This window comes from Trachymyrmex septentrionalis, unplaced genomic scaffold, assembly GCF_001594115.1.
Source record: "Trachymyrmex septentrionalis isolate Tsep2-gDNA-1 unplaced genomic scaffold, Tsep1.0 scaffold86, whole genome shotgun sequence".
NCBI lineage: Eukaryota > Metazoa > Arthropoda > Insecta > Hymenoptera > Formicidae > Trachymyrmex > Trachymyrmex septentrionalis.
This window is the reverse complement of record NW_017306049.1, coordinates 1,073,037-1,092,226: the sequence shown is the minus strand read 5'-3', so window position 1 is coordinate 1,092,226 and position 19,190 is coordinate 1,073,037. Positions and strand designations below refer to the sequence as shown.

The window sequence follows — 19,190 nt, the reverse complement described above, 5'->3', positions numbered from 1 at the left end:
ATTAATTAATATATTAATATATTAACTTTTTATAAATATTTTGTAATATATTGCGTTTATTTTTCAATTTCATTATAATTAAATATTCTACCACGACTATACTATGTTTATATACTATGATATACTATGTATATAAACATCTTTGGAAGAAGAATTATATTTACATATTATGTGTGACTGGAATACCATTGCCATTACAGTACATTTTCGTCATAAAGAGGTGATTATTTATCCCGACGATGAGAAGAAGCCACCAGTGGGACAAGGCCTGAATCGAAAGGCACAGGTCACTTTAGATAAGGTATGGCCGCATGATAAGTCGCTGCATGAGCCGATTATGGATCCACAGCGACTCGCCGCGATAAACTACGAAGGAAAATTACGTAGAGTATCCGCGAAGCATGATACTCGTTTCCTCGAGTATCGACCGGAGACTGGTTCATGGGTATTCAAGGTCGACCACTTTTCCAAGTATGGTCTCAGTGATTCAGATGAGGATGATAGTCAGATCCCGTCAACTTCAGAAGCAAAGAAATTGAAGGGATTCTCCACGGCCATACAAAAGGACAAGCTTGTTGATCCATCGATGGTGATCAATAAGGAAGCGATCAATGGAGCGATCAACGGAACGCTTGACGGTACGAAGATCGGAAACAGCAAGCATCTGAGTATGATTGAGAGCAATTTTTTAGGAAAGGTTCCAATTAACCATTTTGCCTATAGTGATCACAATTATGAGGAACGAGGAATGATCGTCAGTCCAGTCGAGGAAATCCCATTTGGCCGTTCTGACTTTGTTCCTAGAGATTATAATTACGAAAAACAAATGACCATTAGTCCGATCGGTGATAACGCTCGTGTAGCCGGTACAGATAGTCATAAATTGCAGCTTATGAAAGCAAGCTTTTTCGATGTAAACGATGAAGATATAAACGATGAAACAAGCAATGGTATATTCTCTTCCGTACAGAAAACCTTGACAAGTTATTTCCCAGATGTTACAGAAACCAAGAACGACGAAGTTCCATACAACGCTACGACTTTACGAGTAACTCTTATCGCAAACAAAGCACTATCTGCGTGTCCAGAAAACGTACTTTACACATCGAGTAGAAAATCACATTTACCTTGTATCGGTGTCAAAGACAAACAGTTTATTGAAAAAGCTATTCCACCACCTATGATTACACCAGTGACAAACGTGTTGAAGTATCACTACGAGGTTGTTCCACTTGAAGAGTCCAGGTTGAATAAGTTGCGATTTCGTTGTATTGCCGACACCGGTATATACATGGGCAGGACGTTTCGACCGAGTTGGGGTGCCGGTCTGACATTGTTATCTCTGAGCACACAGGAGCAGGCAATCAAGATGCAATTAAGGAACACATTTAGTCAATTAAGCCATTACATCTCTGGTCGTCTGTCAGACGATGTCTCATCGACTGTAATTGTTCAACGTTTACAAATCGTAGGTGGTGACGAGTATGACACGAAGATGTTTAAAGATAGTATAGAATGTCACTTGAGAATCCAACTGGATCACTGTGTGATGGGTCATGAGGGAGACTGTCCCACGTTTAACGTAACGACTGACAGTGCGAACGAAGCGTTGCGATTACATTGCACGCTAGCGCAGGATCTTGCTGAAAAAGAACAAAGACCAAGCGATGATGCCAATGATGAACAGATGCAGTGTGGCAGTGCTACCGAAAGATCATATCGTCAGTATGCGAGTATCGTGTGGACTTTATGCGTAGCACTCTGGGGAAATTACATCGATCAAGACACAGCTAATAACGCCAATGAGGAACACTATAACGTTATAGTGAGAAGAGAAGCCGTAGGCGAGTGGTTAAGGAATGTGGTCCAAAAAACGATCGAACGAGAGATCAAAAACATCGACATTGTAACTAAGAATTCTCATGAGAAAATAATATTATCGCTGCTTTCTGCTTGCAAACTGGAAGATGCTTGTCAAGAAGCACGGAAAGCCGGAGATCACTGTTTGGCATTACTGATGGCGCAATTACGAAGTGGTGCGACAGTCAAGAAATTGATTAAGCAACAACTCGCGTTATGGCAGGAAACCGATGTAGACGAAAATCTCACAATTGATCGTCTAAAGCTATTCATGTTGGTTGCGGGCGAACCGCTTATTTCCAGCAAACACGGCACTGTTAATGTATGCGAGGATCTGGACTGGAAGCGGGCATTTGCCATTCATCTATGGTATTTGTCACCGCCAACATCCTCGATCACTGATGCCTTAGATCTCTATGAAGCATCTTTCAATACAACGGAAGCTCAAGCTTACGCGGCAATTCCTGAACCTGAGTATAGAGAGGACGATTACGATGCCGAGTTAAATAACGGCAAACGGATACATGATCTCTGCTTTCAACTTTTAAAATTGTACTGCACGGGAAATCATGATTTGGGCGAACTTCTGAATCCACTATCATATACCGCCAATCCTTTGGATTACAGATTGAGGTAATTTCGTATTATAGCGATATCCTAATAGAAACAGTATAGGTAATGAGGTATATAAAATCGAGATAACATCAAAACTATATATAATCTATTTCTTTCTATTTATAAATACTTTTAACTTTTACACAAATTTGTATGCGTGTATGTATACATAAAAACATAAAAGCATGCACGAATTAATTCGCAGATATGTAAATAACACTGTTTAACAAAAAAAAAAATACAAAAACAAAAGTAATTATTTCTCATATTTTTTTAAGTTGAATATAACTTTGTTTATTAAGTTCCTCTAACCAAATTACAATTTTAAGAAAGACTGCTCATTTTTATGTGGTTCTCTTACATTTAGTAACTTCGAAATTTAATTAAAATAAAATATTGTTAGGATCAAAATGTTTCATAATACAATACAATTCTCTCTAAATTCATTCCCTAAGTTCATTCTCTAAGTTCATTCCGAGATATACTCTTTGAAACATTGGACACATTTTGACATGAATGTAAAATACCTCGTAAACTTTTCATTTTTTAATATCTTAATACTTTTATGTATAGGATAATGAGATGAATCAACTTATGTAAAGAAAACACACAGTTGCTTATTTAAAATATTATCCATTTTGCATATATATTTTTTCTAAAGCAATTATGTGTTTTCTTTACACTAATTGATTTATCTCATTATTGTGTTCATAACAAAAATATTAAGTACGATTATAAAAAACAAGTAAGAGTTAAAGCCTATAATGGTTGAAGCTGGATTTTAAATGCTTAAATAATTTGTGTGTGAATTTATGTACTACGTATGTAATATTTGAACTGTGTGCCGAATTGGCTTTTCGAACTTAAAAATGCAACTGAATTACTGTAATAATATCACAAATTAAGTTGACGAGCAATTTAATAATTTGATATTTAATCAGGCATCCTATTGCGAAAAATTAATTTATTGCAAAAAACATTATCTCGGCCGGGAGTCGAATCCGGATCTCTAGCGTTCCATGCGAGTGTTCTAAGCCTTTTAGAGTCTTTAGACTAAGCCGAAATACTAGAGATCCGGGTTCGACTCCCGGCTGAGGTAATATTTTTTGCAATAAATTTATTTACAGATTTTCAGCACATTAACATCTCTCTAATAGGATGCCTGATTGAGCACAAATTAAATCGTTTGTCAATTTAATTTATAATGAACAATATTATGATTCGTAGAGAGAACGACCGTACATGAATACATCAAATACGATAGAGAACGCCATTAGCGGTCAAAGTTAAGATGTTTCGAATAATACAATATATACCTATTCTTTATTAAATCAATTTATTTCAGATATGATTGTGCACCGATAACTTTAGGACTTTCAATACAATCAGTCTGAAACGTTAATAATTCTCCCTAAATTAAATTTAAAAAACTGTAAAGAACTTATTGCGAAAAATATTACCTCAGCCAGGGTTCGAACCTGAGAAGAGGTCTCAATGTGAGGAAAAATGCTCCCTCTTGCCCTCTCTTCTGGATGCCCATGCTCAAATATCTATATAATTTTCATAAAAGTAAACTTATTGTAAACATTTTTTTGTTGTTGAATTAACGTCAGATATTAAAAAAACTTGACGATTCCAAAAAATGTATGTATCTTTATTAAGTTATAAGCAATAAAAGAAACATTAAAAAAGAAAGTCGGATATGCCATACCTACAGTAGTATCGAATGGTTAATCATAAATATTGTTTTAACTGTAATCGACGAATTTCTTTTAAAAATTGAAAGAAATCCTAACAACATATTTAATTTTGATTGCAATGAAGCCTCTTCAATACGCGACATATCATAGTTGTAATAAAATCGGTATACACACACACAAAGTTGTTCTTTTTTAAAATTTTAATCGCAAATCTTCCAAAATTGTGACACCATAGAGGAATTTGGTAAATAGAATATTCATTGCCCAAAAAACTACGGAAAACAATTTCCTTTGTTTAAAAAATAAATTTTTTTTATTTAACAATGTAATTAGTCTAAATGTATATTAAGGCAGTGCTAATTAACAGAACGTGTCTCAATCTTTATAAATAATCATTTTTAGTATGATTACACAATTTTTTTACACAGAGTGAGAAAAAATATGGAACTGGTAAAATATTTCGAAAAAAGAGGTATTAGAGAAAAAAAATGTTTCATATTATAAAAGTAATAAGGTTTCAACAAATACATCAAACGGCGATACTTATTTATTAAAATTTCAGAGCTCTTTTGTACTTACATTCAAGGTCAAATAAGTATCACCGTTTAATACATTTGTTAAAACCTCATTTTATATGAAACTTTTATATGAAATATTTTTTTCTCCAACGCCTTGTTTTCGAGATATTTTTCGAAATCGGTTCCATTTTTTTCTCTGTATATTATACTTTATAATATATTATCCTGATAGTTGGTTGATGCAACAAACACTCGTAGCTTTGGGCTACACGCATCTCTCTGATCATGTTGCCGCATTAACACATACAAACTTTGCGACACAATTGGAGGCACATGGACTTTGGCATTGGGCAATATTCGTAGTATTGCACCTACGAGATTCGTCTAGGCGACGAATTGCTGTACAGGACTTGCTGTTACGTCACATAGAAATAGACGACACTCCGGAATACGTGAAGCGTGAGCAATTCTTGAAGGAAGAGCTTGGTATATCATTGGTTTGGATTCATCAAGCCAAAGCTATTAAAAGTAGCATCAATAAGAGGTATTTGACAATATATTCAGATACATTCATATACTTAAATTTAAAAAGAATTTAAAAAGATTGTTACATTTGTTAATTAGAATAAAACTCTGGACATATTTAAGGAAAATTGACACTTTTGCAGATATGGCGAAGCAGCTTGGTATTACATCCAGGCGGAACAATGGACCCAAGCCCATGAAATTATTCTAGAGCATTTGGCAGCCGATGCTATAATAAATGGTATCGGTTTCTTAATTCTTTCTTCTTTTTGGACAAAATTGTTAAAAAGCTTCGGGAGTCTTGGGACAGCAAGATATTTTAAAATAAAATTTTAAAAGTATTTAAAAAATTGCTGGATGTCGAGCTGGGTATTAAGTCATGCATTAGATGAATACAACAATTTGACCTAAGTCTTCAAATTCTGCTAGAGGTTACCTTTAGAGTTAAAATGGCACCTTCTTATTTTTTATTGCATATTCTCGTAACAATCAAAATACTAATCATAAACATTTTTCTAACTAGTTTTGGAAGAACTTAAGTTTTCAAAGTTTCAATTTTTGTGAATATTGAGAGCTTGTATCGTCCAACATGAATTTTTATCGTTTCGACAATTATGTCGATTTACATTAATTATAATTAAATTCAAAACGATATCAAAATAATTATTTATATAATAATTCTTGAATCAAGTAAATTTGTGAATAAATGATATTTATTTTTTTTTTACAAGATGTTATGCATTGACCCAATAATTATGATCAATTTATGACCAGTATTTCGAAAAAAATGGCTCGACAATTGCTATAAATATGTAATAAAAAGAAGAAGGTTTCATTTAAAATATTCGAAACGATCTCCTTGAAAATTTTGTTCAAGATCAAATGGCAGTACCCATCTAACGCATTACTTGATTTTCAGCAACTTTTCTATTTAATATTTTTCTTTCAAAAAAATTTTTATTTTCGAGATTTCTTACCGTCTCAGGACTTTATAAACACTCTACAGTATGTTATAAATAATTTTATTTAATATTTTATGTTGTAGAAAACTACGAATATTTGAAATCATTATTAAGTTCATTAGTACCAATTGAATGTAGCGGCACGATTAGCGGATGGTCATATCAAGGACAGCTCTTGTGGGAATATATGGAAATAACTAGCGAGATTCAGAGCCTCTTAAAGTCCGCTCCTGACTACTGTGGACTAACTTATCAATTGGAAACGCTGAAACCTCGATTAACGAACTTATGTCATAAAATTGATCAATTCCCGTGTTTAACTGCTAAACATAAGTATGACAAATATATATTATTGCAAGCTGTTACTTCTTTATACTGTGTGCTAAGGCATTTTTTCCATATTTCTAGATTATGTCAAGCTGAAATTGCAAAAAGGACTCTACATTTAGCTAGAAATATGCTATTGCTGCAGAAAAATGAACAGAGATCTCTCACGAAGTTATTGGTCCGTCTGATATCTCAGTTACCATTACCGGAAGATTATGCACAACAGGAATTGCGACCCATCGTTAATATGCGTGTAACAGAAGTGATGCCATAATGCGAAATAATATATAAGTTAATTTATCGGTCATATTGTTGTGTAAAATTCTTTTATTAACGGACCTATTTTTTTCTACACACATCTGCAAGCTATAATTTCACACGGAAAGTAAGCATAAAATTTTTTGAAAAACCTTTTAGTAATCCTGATACAGTATATACAAACAGCAGATAGCGGTGTACTAATAAATTGCGTGATTCATACAGTAGATAAAGATGGAATTATAAATACTTAGCAAAAATATACATCAATATGTGATACTACTTAAGTCTTTCTTACATTTTTTATCGATTCAAAATTGTCTCGTGATTTAAGAATAATTAACAGTATAAAGATATGTAATACGTAATCAAGTATAATCGATCGCGGTTGAGTGGAAACATTCTGTATTTTGCAGAGAAATATTTCTATCATATTGTGGTTCTTCCTTGTATAATTTATATTGTTGCGTTTGAAATAACAGATAAGTCAAATATTTTCTAAGATGCACAGTTATACAGGTATATGAAAAGTAACTTTTATGTATTACATGTGCGCTCATAATATATATAATGTATATACTAATCTATTTCCACATCGATTTTTTCGTCTTTTCGAACATTTCTTTTTGCATATTAACGAGAAATTTAAATAAAAGTAACGAGTATAATTAGCGCGAGTATAAATTATTGCACATAATGAACTTGTATTCTATATTACGCCGCTAAGTTGGACATGAAAAAATGTATCTTGTGAAAACTTATTAATGTAACGTGCATAATAGATTTTTTCATTATTAAGGCTCCTGCGTAGTCACCATAGCCATATTGAATTTTGACATCAGTAACAAAAATTAACGTGTCATTTCTCGCTTCTCACATCATGATTCAATATGGCTGTGGTAATTACTCAGGCAATCTTAAAACATAAGGTTCTTTATTTCTGCAATATTTGAACTGGTGTATAAGGTGCAATAAGTTGAAGCGAAACATGTATTTGTTTCACTTCACTTATTGCGCCATGTGCACCAACTCAGATAGTGCTGGAAAGAACAAACCTTTATCAAGGGAAAAAAAAATCAGTATATAGCTGCAAACATAAAAAAGAATAAGATACGTATGTGTAAGAAATATTTGTAAAAATAAAATTAAGTTTTCACTCTTTTAAAGTTGAAATAAATAAATAAGATATTTACATATGATTTCTGTGTGTTATAAATGAAAAATTAAATGAATTCAAATATAAATAAATATACAAATTCTGTCTTTTACATCTAATTTTTTTTGAACGATTCACTACTTAAAAATTTTTCTGCATGTTTCTTTAGTTTGCAATCTTGTAATTTTTTATGAAATTTAGAATTCAATAATATAGAGATTTATAAAATATACAGCTAGGTGCACATGACGCAACCTTTTGGTGAAATTAGAAAAAGGCTAAATCATACTAGCCACAGTTTTGCATAAAGGCTAGCCTTTTTGCAAAAAGGTTAACTAATTTCGCAAAAAGGTACATGCACATCTTTGTATTAGAGAATTTTTCAATTTTATAATTATTGAATTCATAAATGTGGATTTTTTTTTATTGAAAATCATTTTCGTGTAAAAAACATTTGACTTTCATTTTTTAGAGTCTCTTTCACCAATCTCGGCTAAATTAACCGACGGTTACATAAGGCTTATTTAAGGCCCAGTTCCACAACTTACGGTTAACTCTTAACCGAGTTTCAACTTATTCATTGTCTCTTTCCAGAATTGAAAAGAGATAATGAATAATCACAAGTAATCATGCCAATAAGAGCCGATATATGCTGTTGGTGTGTATTTATTCAATTATATATAAAAGATTAATTACGCAAACGTTTCGATCCTTTGTTTAGGATCATTTTCAATTATTATAATTAATGCTATTCAAATTAATGCTTTCATTGCGAATGTCAAGAATTAAGAATTAAACTAGAGTTACAATTAAGTCGCTTTTTCATATTACATAGTTCCTACAGATTATGAATGCGTCAAGCCATAATAAAAGATAAACTACCTAAATGGTCACATACGAGTAGCATGTAGTCAACTAAATTGAATATAAAGATTGTGATGCGTCATACAAGGCCAAACGAGTAGAATGTTAAAATAAACACGAATAAAAGATAAACATATAACATAAGAATCAGATAAATTGGAACACCCAACAACATTCGGTTATAACAGAGCATAGATTGAATTCAATGCACGAATTTGATTGGGAGGGGATAAAGATTTTGAATAAAAAGAGTATTTTACAAAGACGGCTTATATCCGAAATGATCTACATAAAACAGCAAAAAATAGTTTAAGTTTAAAAAATGATACTGATCTGTTAGATTCTGCGTACTCAGATATATTATAATGTGAAATTTTATCTCTCTCCACAACAATTATTTCGCACGAAAAACATCGATTATTTATCATATCCTTACACGAGATCCACATGTCGTAACATAGCTTAACATGTAAGTTTGTTCAAATATAACTTATACTTTACTTATGTATGTAATTAATTTATTATTTAGTTAATCTGTCAATTTTATGGAGATCTATGTTGGACGAAGGAACGCATTACGGCTTGATGCATTGATAATCTGTAGGAACTATGTAATATGAAAAAGCGACTTAATTATAATTCTAGAATTGGAAAGAGATGAGAAATACGTTGAACCTCGGTTAAGAGTTAACTGTGAGTTGTGAAACTGGGCCTAAGTGTCAAAGTAAACGCACCTTTGGATACAGAATCGAGGGAAGCTTTCCAGCAAGAAAAATTGACACAAGAGTCATTCTGTCCTTATTCAATAATCAGTAAAAAACAAAGATGGAATGATTGTACCTAAGGCCCAGTTTCACAACTCACAGTTAACTCTTAACCGAGGTTCAACGTATTTCTCATCTCTTTCCAATTCTAGAATTTTAATAGATTTCAAGCCAATTAAGATCAATACAGTGGTTTAATCAAGAAAGTTGAATCAGATGCAGTCACACAATATAATAGAAGGAATAAGGAATAAAAATTTCAACCTATCAGAAATCGAATACATCGGAAAACACGGTTTCTGATAGGTTGGAATCATTATTCCTTATTCCTTCTATTGTGACTGCACCATGTTTATCGCTTCTCGGCGCCATATTGGATTCGCCATATTGGATTTTTCAAAAGGTCACGTTTCTTTTGAAAGTACATATACGAATAATTTAAGATCTTGAATGTTCATTTTTGTTGTGCTGATTTTTGAGCATGTAGGTGATCCGGTTGACGTGAAACGTGCCATATATACTAATTGTAATTTATTTCGCAGAAATCATTTTTAATATATATTCTTTAGAAATCGTCACATAAACAATCTTCACAACAATTACATAATCTTCAATAATTCTATACAGTCAATAATTTTATATGGTCTCTTTAATGGGGAGGAAGATTTTTTCTTCGCGCGCATAACGCAGTTCTGTGCTTGGACAAATGTAATGCGACTTTACTATTACCCTATTCTCATCATAGCTCTTGCTGTCTTTATGTAAGATATAGATATATGTTAAATCAATGATACTGGACTTGCGCTGCGTTACACCCCCCATAACGTGGCGTAAGGTCGAGACCGCGTCTCCCCACTCCCTAACCTCATCCTCCGGGGAACGGCACCGTGCCTTCTCCACCTTCCGCTGCTTTTATCCCCTATCCTCCGTCCATCCTCGCGCGCTTCCCATCCACCACCGCTGCCAACACCACCATCACTACTACTATTACTCGTCTTTCTGGCGACGTACTCCCCACTCCCTCGCTCCATTACCACCCCGCGCAAAATTCCATGCTCTGCGAAGCAAGCGATCCACCTGGTCGAGCCAAGGACGAGCCCAACGAGCTTCGACGAAGCTGATGTCGCGGTCGCCGCCGCTATGGAGCGCTCCACCTTCGTTGGCCCCTGTCCCTCCGTGGGAAGAGCGAGAGAGAGAGATGACTCACTTCCTTCCTCACCTCTCAAAATAACGTACTATCAAAATCACGAACTGATCATAGACGTAGTAAGGGGTAATGCGCGCGCGCCGAGTCATGGTCTCGGAGGGGTAGCGACGGCGACCAGAGAGCAGCAGCAGAGATAGCGGCGCGAAGCTACCACCGCGCTGTTCTTGCGTGATTTTCTGCACCGTACGTCAACCAAGCGACGAGATCAGAAGTCCGTCACGCCGTTTCCCGCTCGGAAAAGCAGTATTGTCGCGAGGGAGAGCGTGATTCGTTTACTCACTTTCTCTCGTTCCAACTATTCATTATTCGCTTGTGTTTCTTTTCCCATTTTTTTTGCATATATTGCTGTAGTATTCATTGAAGAGTTCCGCTTTTTTTTCGACTCCTTAAGTGCTCTATTTTGTTTTATTTTATTCCTTCCCTCATCCACCTTTGCCTTCTCTTTTTTTTACACTCTCATCGCTACTTCTCATTCTTTTCGCATCTTTACGCCTTACGACGTGAATCATCCTTGTAGAGCGAGATCGTGCGACAACGTGGGGCAATCGGTGAGAGTCCCAGGGACCGACAGTGTGAGTAAATCGCGTAAGAAGAGCGACGGAGGCGCGATACAAGAGAATTATGCCATCCTCGCTTTGCGCTTTGAAATCATGTGGTCGCGCTCAGCTTTGGAAAAGGCAATGACATTTCGAGCGCACGTTCCGGAACGGTACACGCAGCCCGGAACGCCGCCGTCACCGCCGCCTACTATCTTCTTTCGCCCGCTATTGAAATGATCGAACTGGCAACCGGATGCTCTGACACTCGCGGCGCGAACCGTTGCCGTTCGTAAAGTAACAAATGCGACGGGGATAAAGGGGGGGTCTCGTCTCTGTGCGTAATCTGATTTCGTGACCTTGTACATCACTCGTACGAGAGTGCGCGGGCGCGCTCGCGCGCAAGCGAGCGCGAGTAGCGAACAGAGTTGGTGAGTTGGCGATATAGTGGACGTGGCAGTAGATGTGCTCGAGATCGGTTTGCAAGAGAAACGGGAGGTGGAAGAGATCCGAGAAAGGTGATGACCTATGAACGATGCGCGAGGATCATTAAATCGACGGGTGCCGAACCGACTCGTCCCTGGTCCTCGGCTCGACGATCGATTGTCAACCACGCGAAATTATCGTGGAGACTTACCACAGGAGATCTTTTGCCATACGCCGAGAACGCGGCGAGGGTGACAGAGAAGGAGAGGAAAAGGGAGAAAGAAAGGATTTTGAGAAATAATTGTCTAGAACTATTGAAATAATGTTCTTGCGCATTGACAGGCTGTTACGTTTCGGGCTACTGTTTCTGTTATGGATAGGCTCGAGTCGTCAACAAGAGGAGGACATACCTCACAACGAGTAAGTGTCGCACGAGTGCGATGTACGTAGTGATTAAGTATGAAATTGCCCCGTGTCGTGCATCGTTAGATAACGCATGAGAAATCTGAAAGAAGTTGGCTGGGAGCGTTGAAAAGGAGGGAAAGAGGGACTCGGGTGATAAGGGTGGTGGAGGTGGTGAGGTAGATGTGCGAGCGATTGGACGGATGGGGTGCATAAAGCTCGACGAGTAAAACTCGATAGAGAGCAGAAGGAACGCGAGAGCGAAGAGGTGGAAGAGGACGAGAACGAATATGCGGTAGGGTGGGGAAATAAAGAAACGCGCGAGAGTGGGAAGGAGAGAGAGAAAAAGAGAGAAAGTGACGAAGGTAGAGGTAGGAGAGAAGTCGTCAGGGTGTGAACGAAATGAGAAGGGCGAATATACAGGGAAATTCGCCAATCAAAATACCATACGAGAAAGTTTTTGAAAAATTAAGTAAAAAACTTTGTGTATACATTTTTATTGCAAGCAGTAATTTTTGAGATATGAGTTTAAATATAACTAATTACTGTAATTGATCATATTTATAAACCCTTGTTATTTCACAATTTATTGTTTAAAGTAAAAATTTACAAATACCGTTTTTATTGAATAACATTTTTACTTAATTTATCGAATACTTTCTTACTGGTATCTTAATTCACAATTTCGGGATATCCTGTATAGTTAAGAGTAATGGATGACACCTAAAAAAAATGAAAAAGCATACAGAATAATAAAAGAATATAAACAGAAAAGTCTGAGAAAAAAATGTATAGAACTTCCCTAATTTTAGTATTCTGTTGTAGCTTCTTCATTCTCCGTCCACATATGTATATGACGTGTACAAAAATTTTTAGAGTTAAAATAGGTTATGTTGCGTTGGAATCTGTGCAAACGTTCTCACTCTATATGTAATACAGCTATTTCTTTTTAATGTTCCGCCTCTATATAAGAATGAGGGAACCTTTCTAACTTCTCATAACCCCGCGTAGTAGATATGGAAGTTCTACATAAAATTCCACATAAAATTCTAAAGAGAAAGAAAAGAAGAGGTGATTAAGAGGGAGAAACAGAAACTATTATATTATACATATGTGAAAGGATCCGATTTAGTAAAAAGAAGTTCAAAAAGGATTTTAGTAGTTTGACTTTTTTTAATATAAAGCTTTTTAAAATTAAAAATAATTTTTCGAAAATAGTTACAATCCGTGTAACTACTCATTAAAATTACGATAAGAGTTACAAGTGTACTTAACATTCTCTCTCTCTCTCTCTCTCTCTCTCTCTCTCTCTCTCTCAAATAAATTTTACAAAACTGTCATGCCTGAGGATTTCTTCACGTGTTATAATTTTAATAAATGTTGAAATGTAAAAACACATTACATTTATGACCAATTATTTCTGTATGAGCTAACATAAAACAATTATGTATTATTATAAGCTAACACAACAAATTTTACTTAACATTTTATATTTATTGTTATTGCAAATATTTTTCAGTCGTTGCTGTGTATACCTATATGTATGTACTTATATAATTATTGCAGAGTGAAAAACTGGGCTTTAAAATTCGGCGTGGATCTATGGGAGTTTGGTAAACAAGTAACCAAAATGAGCGAAATACAAAGAGTAAGAAAATATGTCTAATATATTAATATATATTTAGCTATAACCTATATTAGTAAATATATTTATAATTACTTTAGCGAACTATTAAGGCTATAATCTTGCTTTAAGAAGCCGTAAGCCGTAAGATATAAGTTGTAAGTGATGATATATCGGCCACAGAACTTATGCTTTTAGGCTGTAAGAATTGGATTTTGCTCAATTCGCTTAAATCTAACGGTTAGTATAAGTATAAAGTATAAAGTATAAAGTATAAAGCCATCACAAAAAGTTTAAAGATGGAAATTATTATCACTTAATCTCTTTCGACTTATGACTTAAGCCAACTTATAAGGCTTCTTTGGTAAACAAGATTGTGGACCGAGCATTAACAAAAGCATCGTAAATCGTATCAAGATTCATACCGTAAGAAGAAATGAGATGTATTTATAAGCTTTTTCTAAATTATTTTCTAAAATGCCTATTAGCATCAAATTATTAAATTTTCTAAGCAATTTAAGGGGATAAAGCAATTACTTTTTTTTTCTTTTACAGATTCGAAAATTCTTTTTCAGGATTAAAATATGTTAATACGTGTCTGTAAGGTGGAGTTTATGCCAAGAACAATAAAAAATTTCAAAATTGAAATCTTAAGAAAAATTTTTTGTTTTCGGCATAATTTCACCTCACAGATACGTATTAATGCATATACTTTAATCTTAGAAAAGGATTTTCGAATCTGTAAAAGAGGAAAAAAGTAATTGTTATATAAAAATTACGATTTAATCGGTAATACAGATGGTTTTAGAATCCCCTTAATTTGTAGTAATTCTGTTAGTATAGTACAAGATCAAAAATCAATTTCGGGCAAAATTCGGCAGAATTTGATACTTAGTATATATTTACAACAAATTATTTAAGCATTAAAGATTCAGCTTCGAGGCTTCGACCATTATGAGCTTTATTTCCTATTAGTTGCATATTCACATGAACAACAAGATTCTTATTGTTTTAAAATTATATTTTTAATAGAAAAATCTAGTAATTTTACCGCTCATGTACTGATTTTTATAACTTTACGCTTAGAAATATCACGAAGTAGAGGCCAACGTCATAAAAAGGGATGGTCTCGTTCTTGTTCGGGAAATGGCCATGGAGGTGAAAAATATGATGGACTTCAAAATGAATGCTGTAATGGTATGTCAACACATATTATTTCATTTTTAATGCAATATTTTAGTGCGACTCCAAATTATTCGTTAAATTAAAAAGATTTATGATATACAGAGCGTCCCAAAATAATCGCCAAATATTTGATGGGCAGGTAGAGCGGACTAAACTAAGTTGAAAAGTCATGTATTATTTTGCAATTTTCGCAATAGTTAACAAGATATTAACTATTAAAAATTGTCGAACATTGGTCTTCAATAATTTTTTATTTAAATACTATCAACTTTACAGAAAAACTGCAACAAACAGAAATTGTTAATTTTCTTTTCATAGAGCTCTAAGAATTTTTTTCAGAATTTATCAACTTTTTAGTATTGCAATTTCTTATTTTTCAACATGAGAAAATACGATATTAAACAATTCTGAAAAAAATTCTAAAAAAATTCTTAGAGTTCTGTGAGAAGAAAATAAACAATTTTTGTCTTGCAGTTTTTCTGTAAAGTTGATAGTATTTGAGTAAACAATGATTGAACACCAATTTTTAGCAATTTTTATAATTAATATCTTGTTGTATAATTAATAAACTATTGCGAAAATTGCAAAATGGTAGAGAACTTTTCAACTCAGTTTAGTCCGATTTATTTGCCCATAAAATATTTGGTGATTATTTTGGAATACTGTATAAGGCAAGAATATATCGATGAGAAATAAACAGTGTTATTTGTTTATGAAGGTTGTTCAATTTGCTCTTGATTTAATAAGTTATAATTAGTTATAAATTATTATTATTTAATTAGTTATAAATAAATACTCTTTGCAAATCATTCTCTTTGTACGAAATTTTATCGATATAAATAGACAATGAAATAGATATTAAATTAATATAAATAGAAATCGATAAATAGACAATGAAATAGATATAAAATAGAAATTATTTAAAATGTTTGCAAATGCAATTTTAATCTCAATCTTTGTTTAAGATCAAACATTAAAATCTGAATATCCGACATAATAAATAATAACTTTTTCAACGTTTTCGATAAGAAATATAATATAACATATATGTAAGTTCACTATCCATTAATTCTGAAAATCTTATATTAAGAAAAAAATTTTAATATTTTAAATTGCAGTTATTTTAAAATTATTTAGATAGGCAAATATTCAAAATTTAACACATATTAGGGGAAAACGTTATATTTATGACGTTTATATTATTGATATTATTAATGCTAATAAATATCTTTAGAAACATTTAAATAATTTATCGTGAAAAATATTATAATAATAATATACTCAGATTTAAAAGGCTTCCCAAATCCAATTTCGAAATTTTATAAATGCACAATACTAATTAAATGCCAAATCTATAAATAAAGTCTCTCTTCGAAATATTCAAATTTTATTTCTTCAGCTTAGTTAACGTTTTTTAAGATTTTGATGTGAAAAAATAGTTATACCAGAATGAGAATTACTATAAAGAAAAAACAAAAAATGAAAAAATCTAATTTTTTAATATATTTTATTATATTATTAATATTTTTAAATAAAACAGAAGATAAAATTTAGTATTATTTTTAATTATTTGTGCTATTTGATTAAAAATTTGTATAAAAAACATTACTTTACATTTAATTTTATTTTCATAAAATTCGCGTTAAAATCTTTGCAAATCTTTACAAATTAATTTTTAGTATATAGTACCTTTATTATTGTAGAACCCCCCTCTCTCACGTAAACAAGAATAAATTGAAACGGAAATGAATAAAAATGAATTTATTTCGATGTTTCCGAATTCGCGCTTCTGATTTTTCGAATCTTCATTTCGAATTTTCCATTTCAATCTATGAATACATCTGATTTCAACATGATGAATAGCTCTTTCATATTTTGATTCACATTTCAATCAAAAAATAATATAATACGGACACGAATCATCCAAATTCATCATGATGAATAACACATTTCGCCTTTTAATTTATATCAATTAAAAAATAATATAATATGAACATAAATCATCCAAATTCAACATGAAGAATAGCATATTTCGTATTTCTACCCGTTTTAGTTCAAAAATACTTGTCGTAAATAAGTTAGCTTGGATATAAATTCAGAGCTTACATATTTTCCGTCACAACTTTTTTTATTTAAACAAAGTGCGTATTTTCACAATTTTGAACTGTGTTGTATTCACTTACAAATTAGCTATGTTGAAATTTTTTTTTAATTAAGTGAATTCAAACGAGACTGTTCTTATTCATAATTTTAAACTAGGATGTATTCATGTAGGAAGGCAAAATATTTAAGCGTGTTGTTGATTAAATTCAAATTTTTCTTTAGTAGTTGACCTTTCAGTAGTAGGGTTCAGTAAACTGATGTGACTTATTTAAAATATATAAAAAATATAAAATAGAGAAACTTATTTAAAATTTAAACTCGTATGGGTCGATAAAAACTGACTTATATGCTTATATACTTATTTAAAATGAAAAGTATAAAATGAAAATAGATCTCAAAAACTTTAAAATATAAAATATAAAATAGGAAATAAACATGGTCCAGCAGTCCTTGAATATCCTTGGATCCTGGAATTATATTGAAATTTTATGTATTCTGGAAAATTCTTGACAAATCTCTGAAATTTCAGGACTGGTCTGGAATTTATGTTTTATTCTAAAAAAAATCAGCATGAAAAAAAAAGAAATAAAAAAAGAAAATTTTAAATTATAAGAAAGTGGCTAAAAGTTTAACAAAGGTTACGAAATAAAAAGCATACAGCCACAGCTCAAGATGTCAATAAGTTCAATATTATTATTTTATTTTAACATGTAGACGTTTCGGTAAAGATTTGACCCTTTTCAGTACACAAATTCGTTAAGTTTAAACAAAGAACATATTTTTACCAATAACAAATTGACAGATAGTATAATTTTAATATTTCCTATTTTTACAAATTAGTCCGACTCAATATACGTAATTAAAAATTACATTTCGATCAATCAAATACAAAATTCGAAGGATGATTGTAACATTCGATGTACGCATTTTTTATTTCTTTATCCGAATTATACTTTCAAATGAAAGTACAGATCAAATTATTAATAAAAAAATATATCACAGTGTTCAAGTGTTGGACGAGTTCCGTGCCATGAGATATCCAAATTGGTACTTGTGTTTCTCTTCGCGTGCGGCTTGTTTTGCATTTTATATATAAAGATAATAAGTACGAAAAACTTGCAAATATAGGAGACTTCTATCCATAGAATTTCGACGACTATTATCGCAGACAAACGAAAACGATTGCGTATAATTCGGATAAAGAAATAAAAAATGCATACATCGAATGTTACAATCATCCTTCAAATTTTGTATTTGATTGATCGAAATGTAATTTTTAATCACGTATATTGAGTCGGACTAATTTGTAAAAATAGGAAATATTAAAATTATACTATCTGTTAATTTGTTATTGGTAAAAATATGTTCTTTGTTTAACGAATTTGTGTACTGAAGAGGGTCAAATCTTGACCGAAACGTCTACATGTTAAAATAAAATAATAATATTGAACTTATTAACATCTTGAGCTGTGGCTGTATGCTTTTTATTTTGTAACCTTTTTTAAAAAAAAAAAAGCTTTTGGATATAAGTCCTTATTTAAAGATGCAATAAGTTACTAATAAAAAATTTAGAATTTTTATGTCTGAAATAGAATATAGTAGAAAAATCATTTATATTGATGGTATATATATTTGTTTTATATTATTTATAAAGCAAATAAGTAATATTGTTCCAAATTTGTTAGCGTTTTAATCCATTCGTATAGAATCCTAACTTGAATATAAAATATATAATATTGCGCAAATCGATGAAAATTAATTAAATAATAGAAATTAATTGAAGGGATAAATCCTGCAAAAATCAAAATTGTTACCTGAAATTTTTTGGAATTATCCTTGAATTGACTAGCCACATTTTACTGGACATCATGATATACAAGCTTGTATATATGTATTTTAAATAAACATTCTAAAAAAAATAAAAGTTTTGATTTTGTTTATTTGAAACATTTCAGTTTTTACATATAGCTATAGCTATTATAGTGTTAAATACGGGGAATGGAAAGTTACTTTTTAAAAAGTTATAAGTTACAGTTACTCGTTACCGAGTAGAAAAAGTAACAAGTTATCATTACTAATTACCGATTTTTAAAAATAACTCATTACAGTTACCGTTACTTGAGAAAGTAACTTTTTGTTACTTTTCCGTTACTTTTTT

At 32.3% G+C, this 19,190-nt stretch overlaps 2 protein-coding genes across 2 annotated transcripts in view; both read left to right on the top strand.

Annotated features, from left to right (window-relative positions):
- Positions 1 to 6,814, top strand: part of LOC108755198 (nuclear pore complex protein Nup98-Nup96) — a 45,363-nt gene extending 38,549 nt beyond the window's left edge. Inside the window, 5 exon segments of the mRNA XM_018498082.1 lie at positions 117 to 2,493; positions 4,926 to 5,237; positions 5,362 to 5,459; positions 6,264 to 6,513; positions 6,589 to 6,814. Of these exon segments, the coding sequence (XP_018353584.1) occupies positions 117 to 2,493; positions 4,926 to 5,237; positions 5,362 to 5,459; positions 6,264 to 6,513; positions 6,589 to 6,781 (3,230 nt within the window). The 3' untranslated portion in view covers positions 6,782 to 6,814.
- A 4,794-nt stretch (positions 6,815 to 11,608) lies between these two features.
- Positions 11,609 to 19,190, top strand: part of LOC108755199 (voltage-dependent calcium channel subunit alpha-2/delta-3) — a 149,968-nt gene continuing 142,386 nt past the window's right edge. The window contains exons 1-3 of the mRNA XM_018498083.1: positions 11,609 to 12,138; positions 13,687 to 13,768; positions 14,831 to 14,941. Coding sequence (XP_018353585.1) covers positions 12,041 to 12,138; positions 13,687 to 13,768; positions 14,831 to 14,941 — 291 coding nt within the window. The 5' untranslated portion in view covers positions 11,609 to 12,040. The remainder of the gene's footprint in view (positions 12,139 to 13,686; positions 13,769 to 14,830; positions 14,942 to 19,190) is intronic.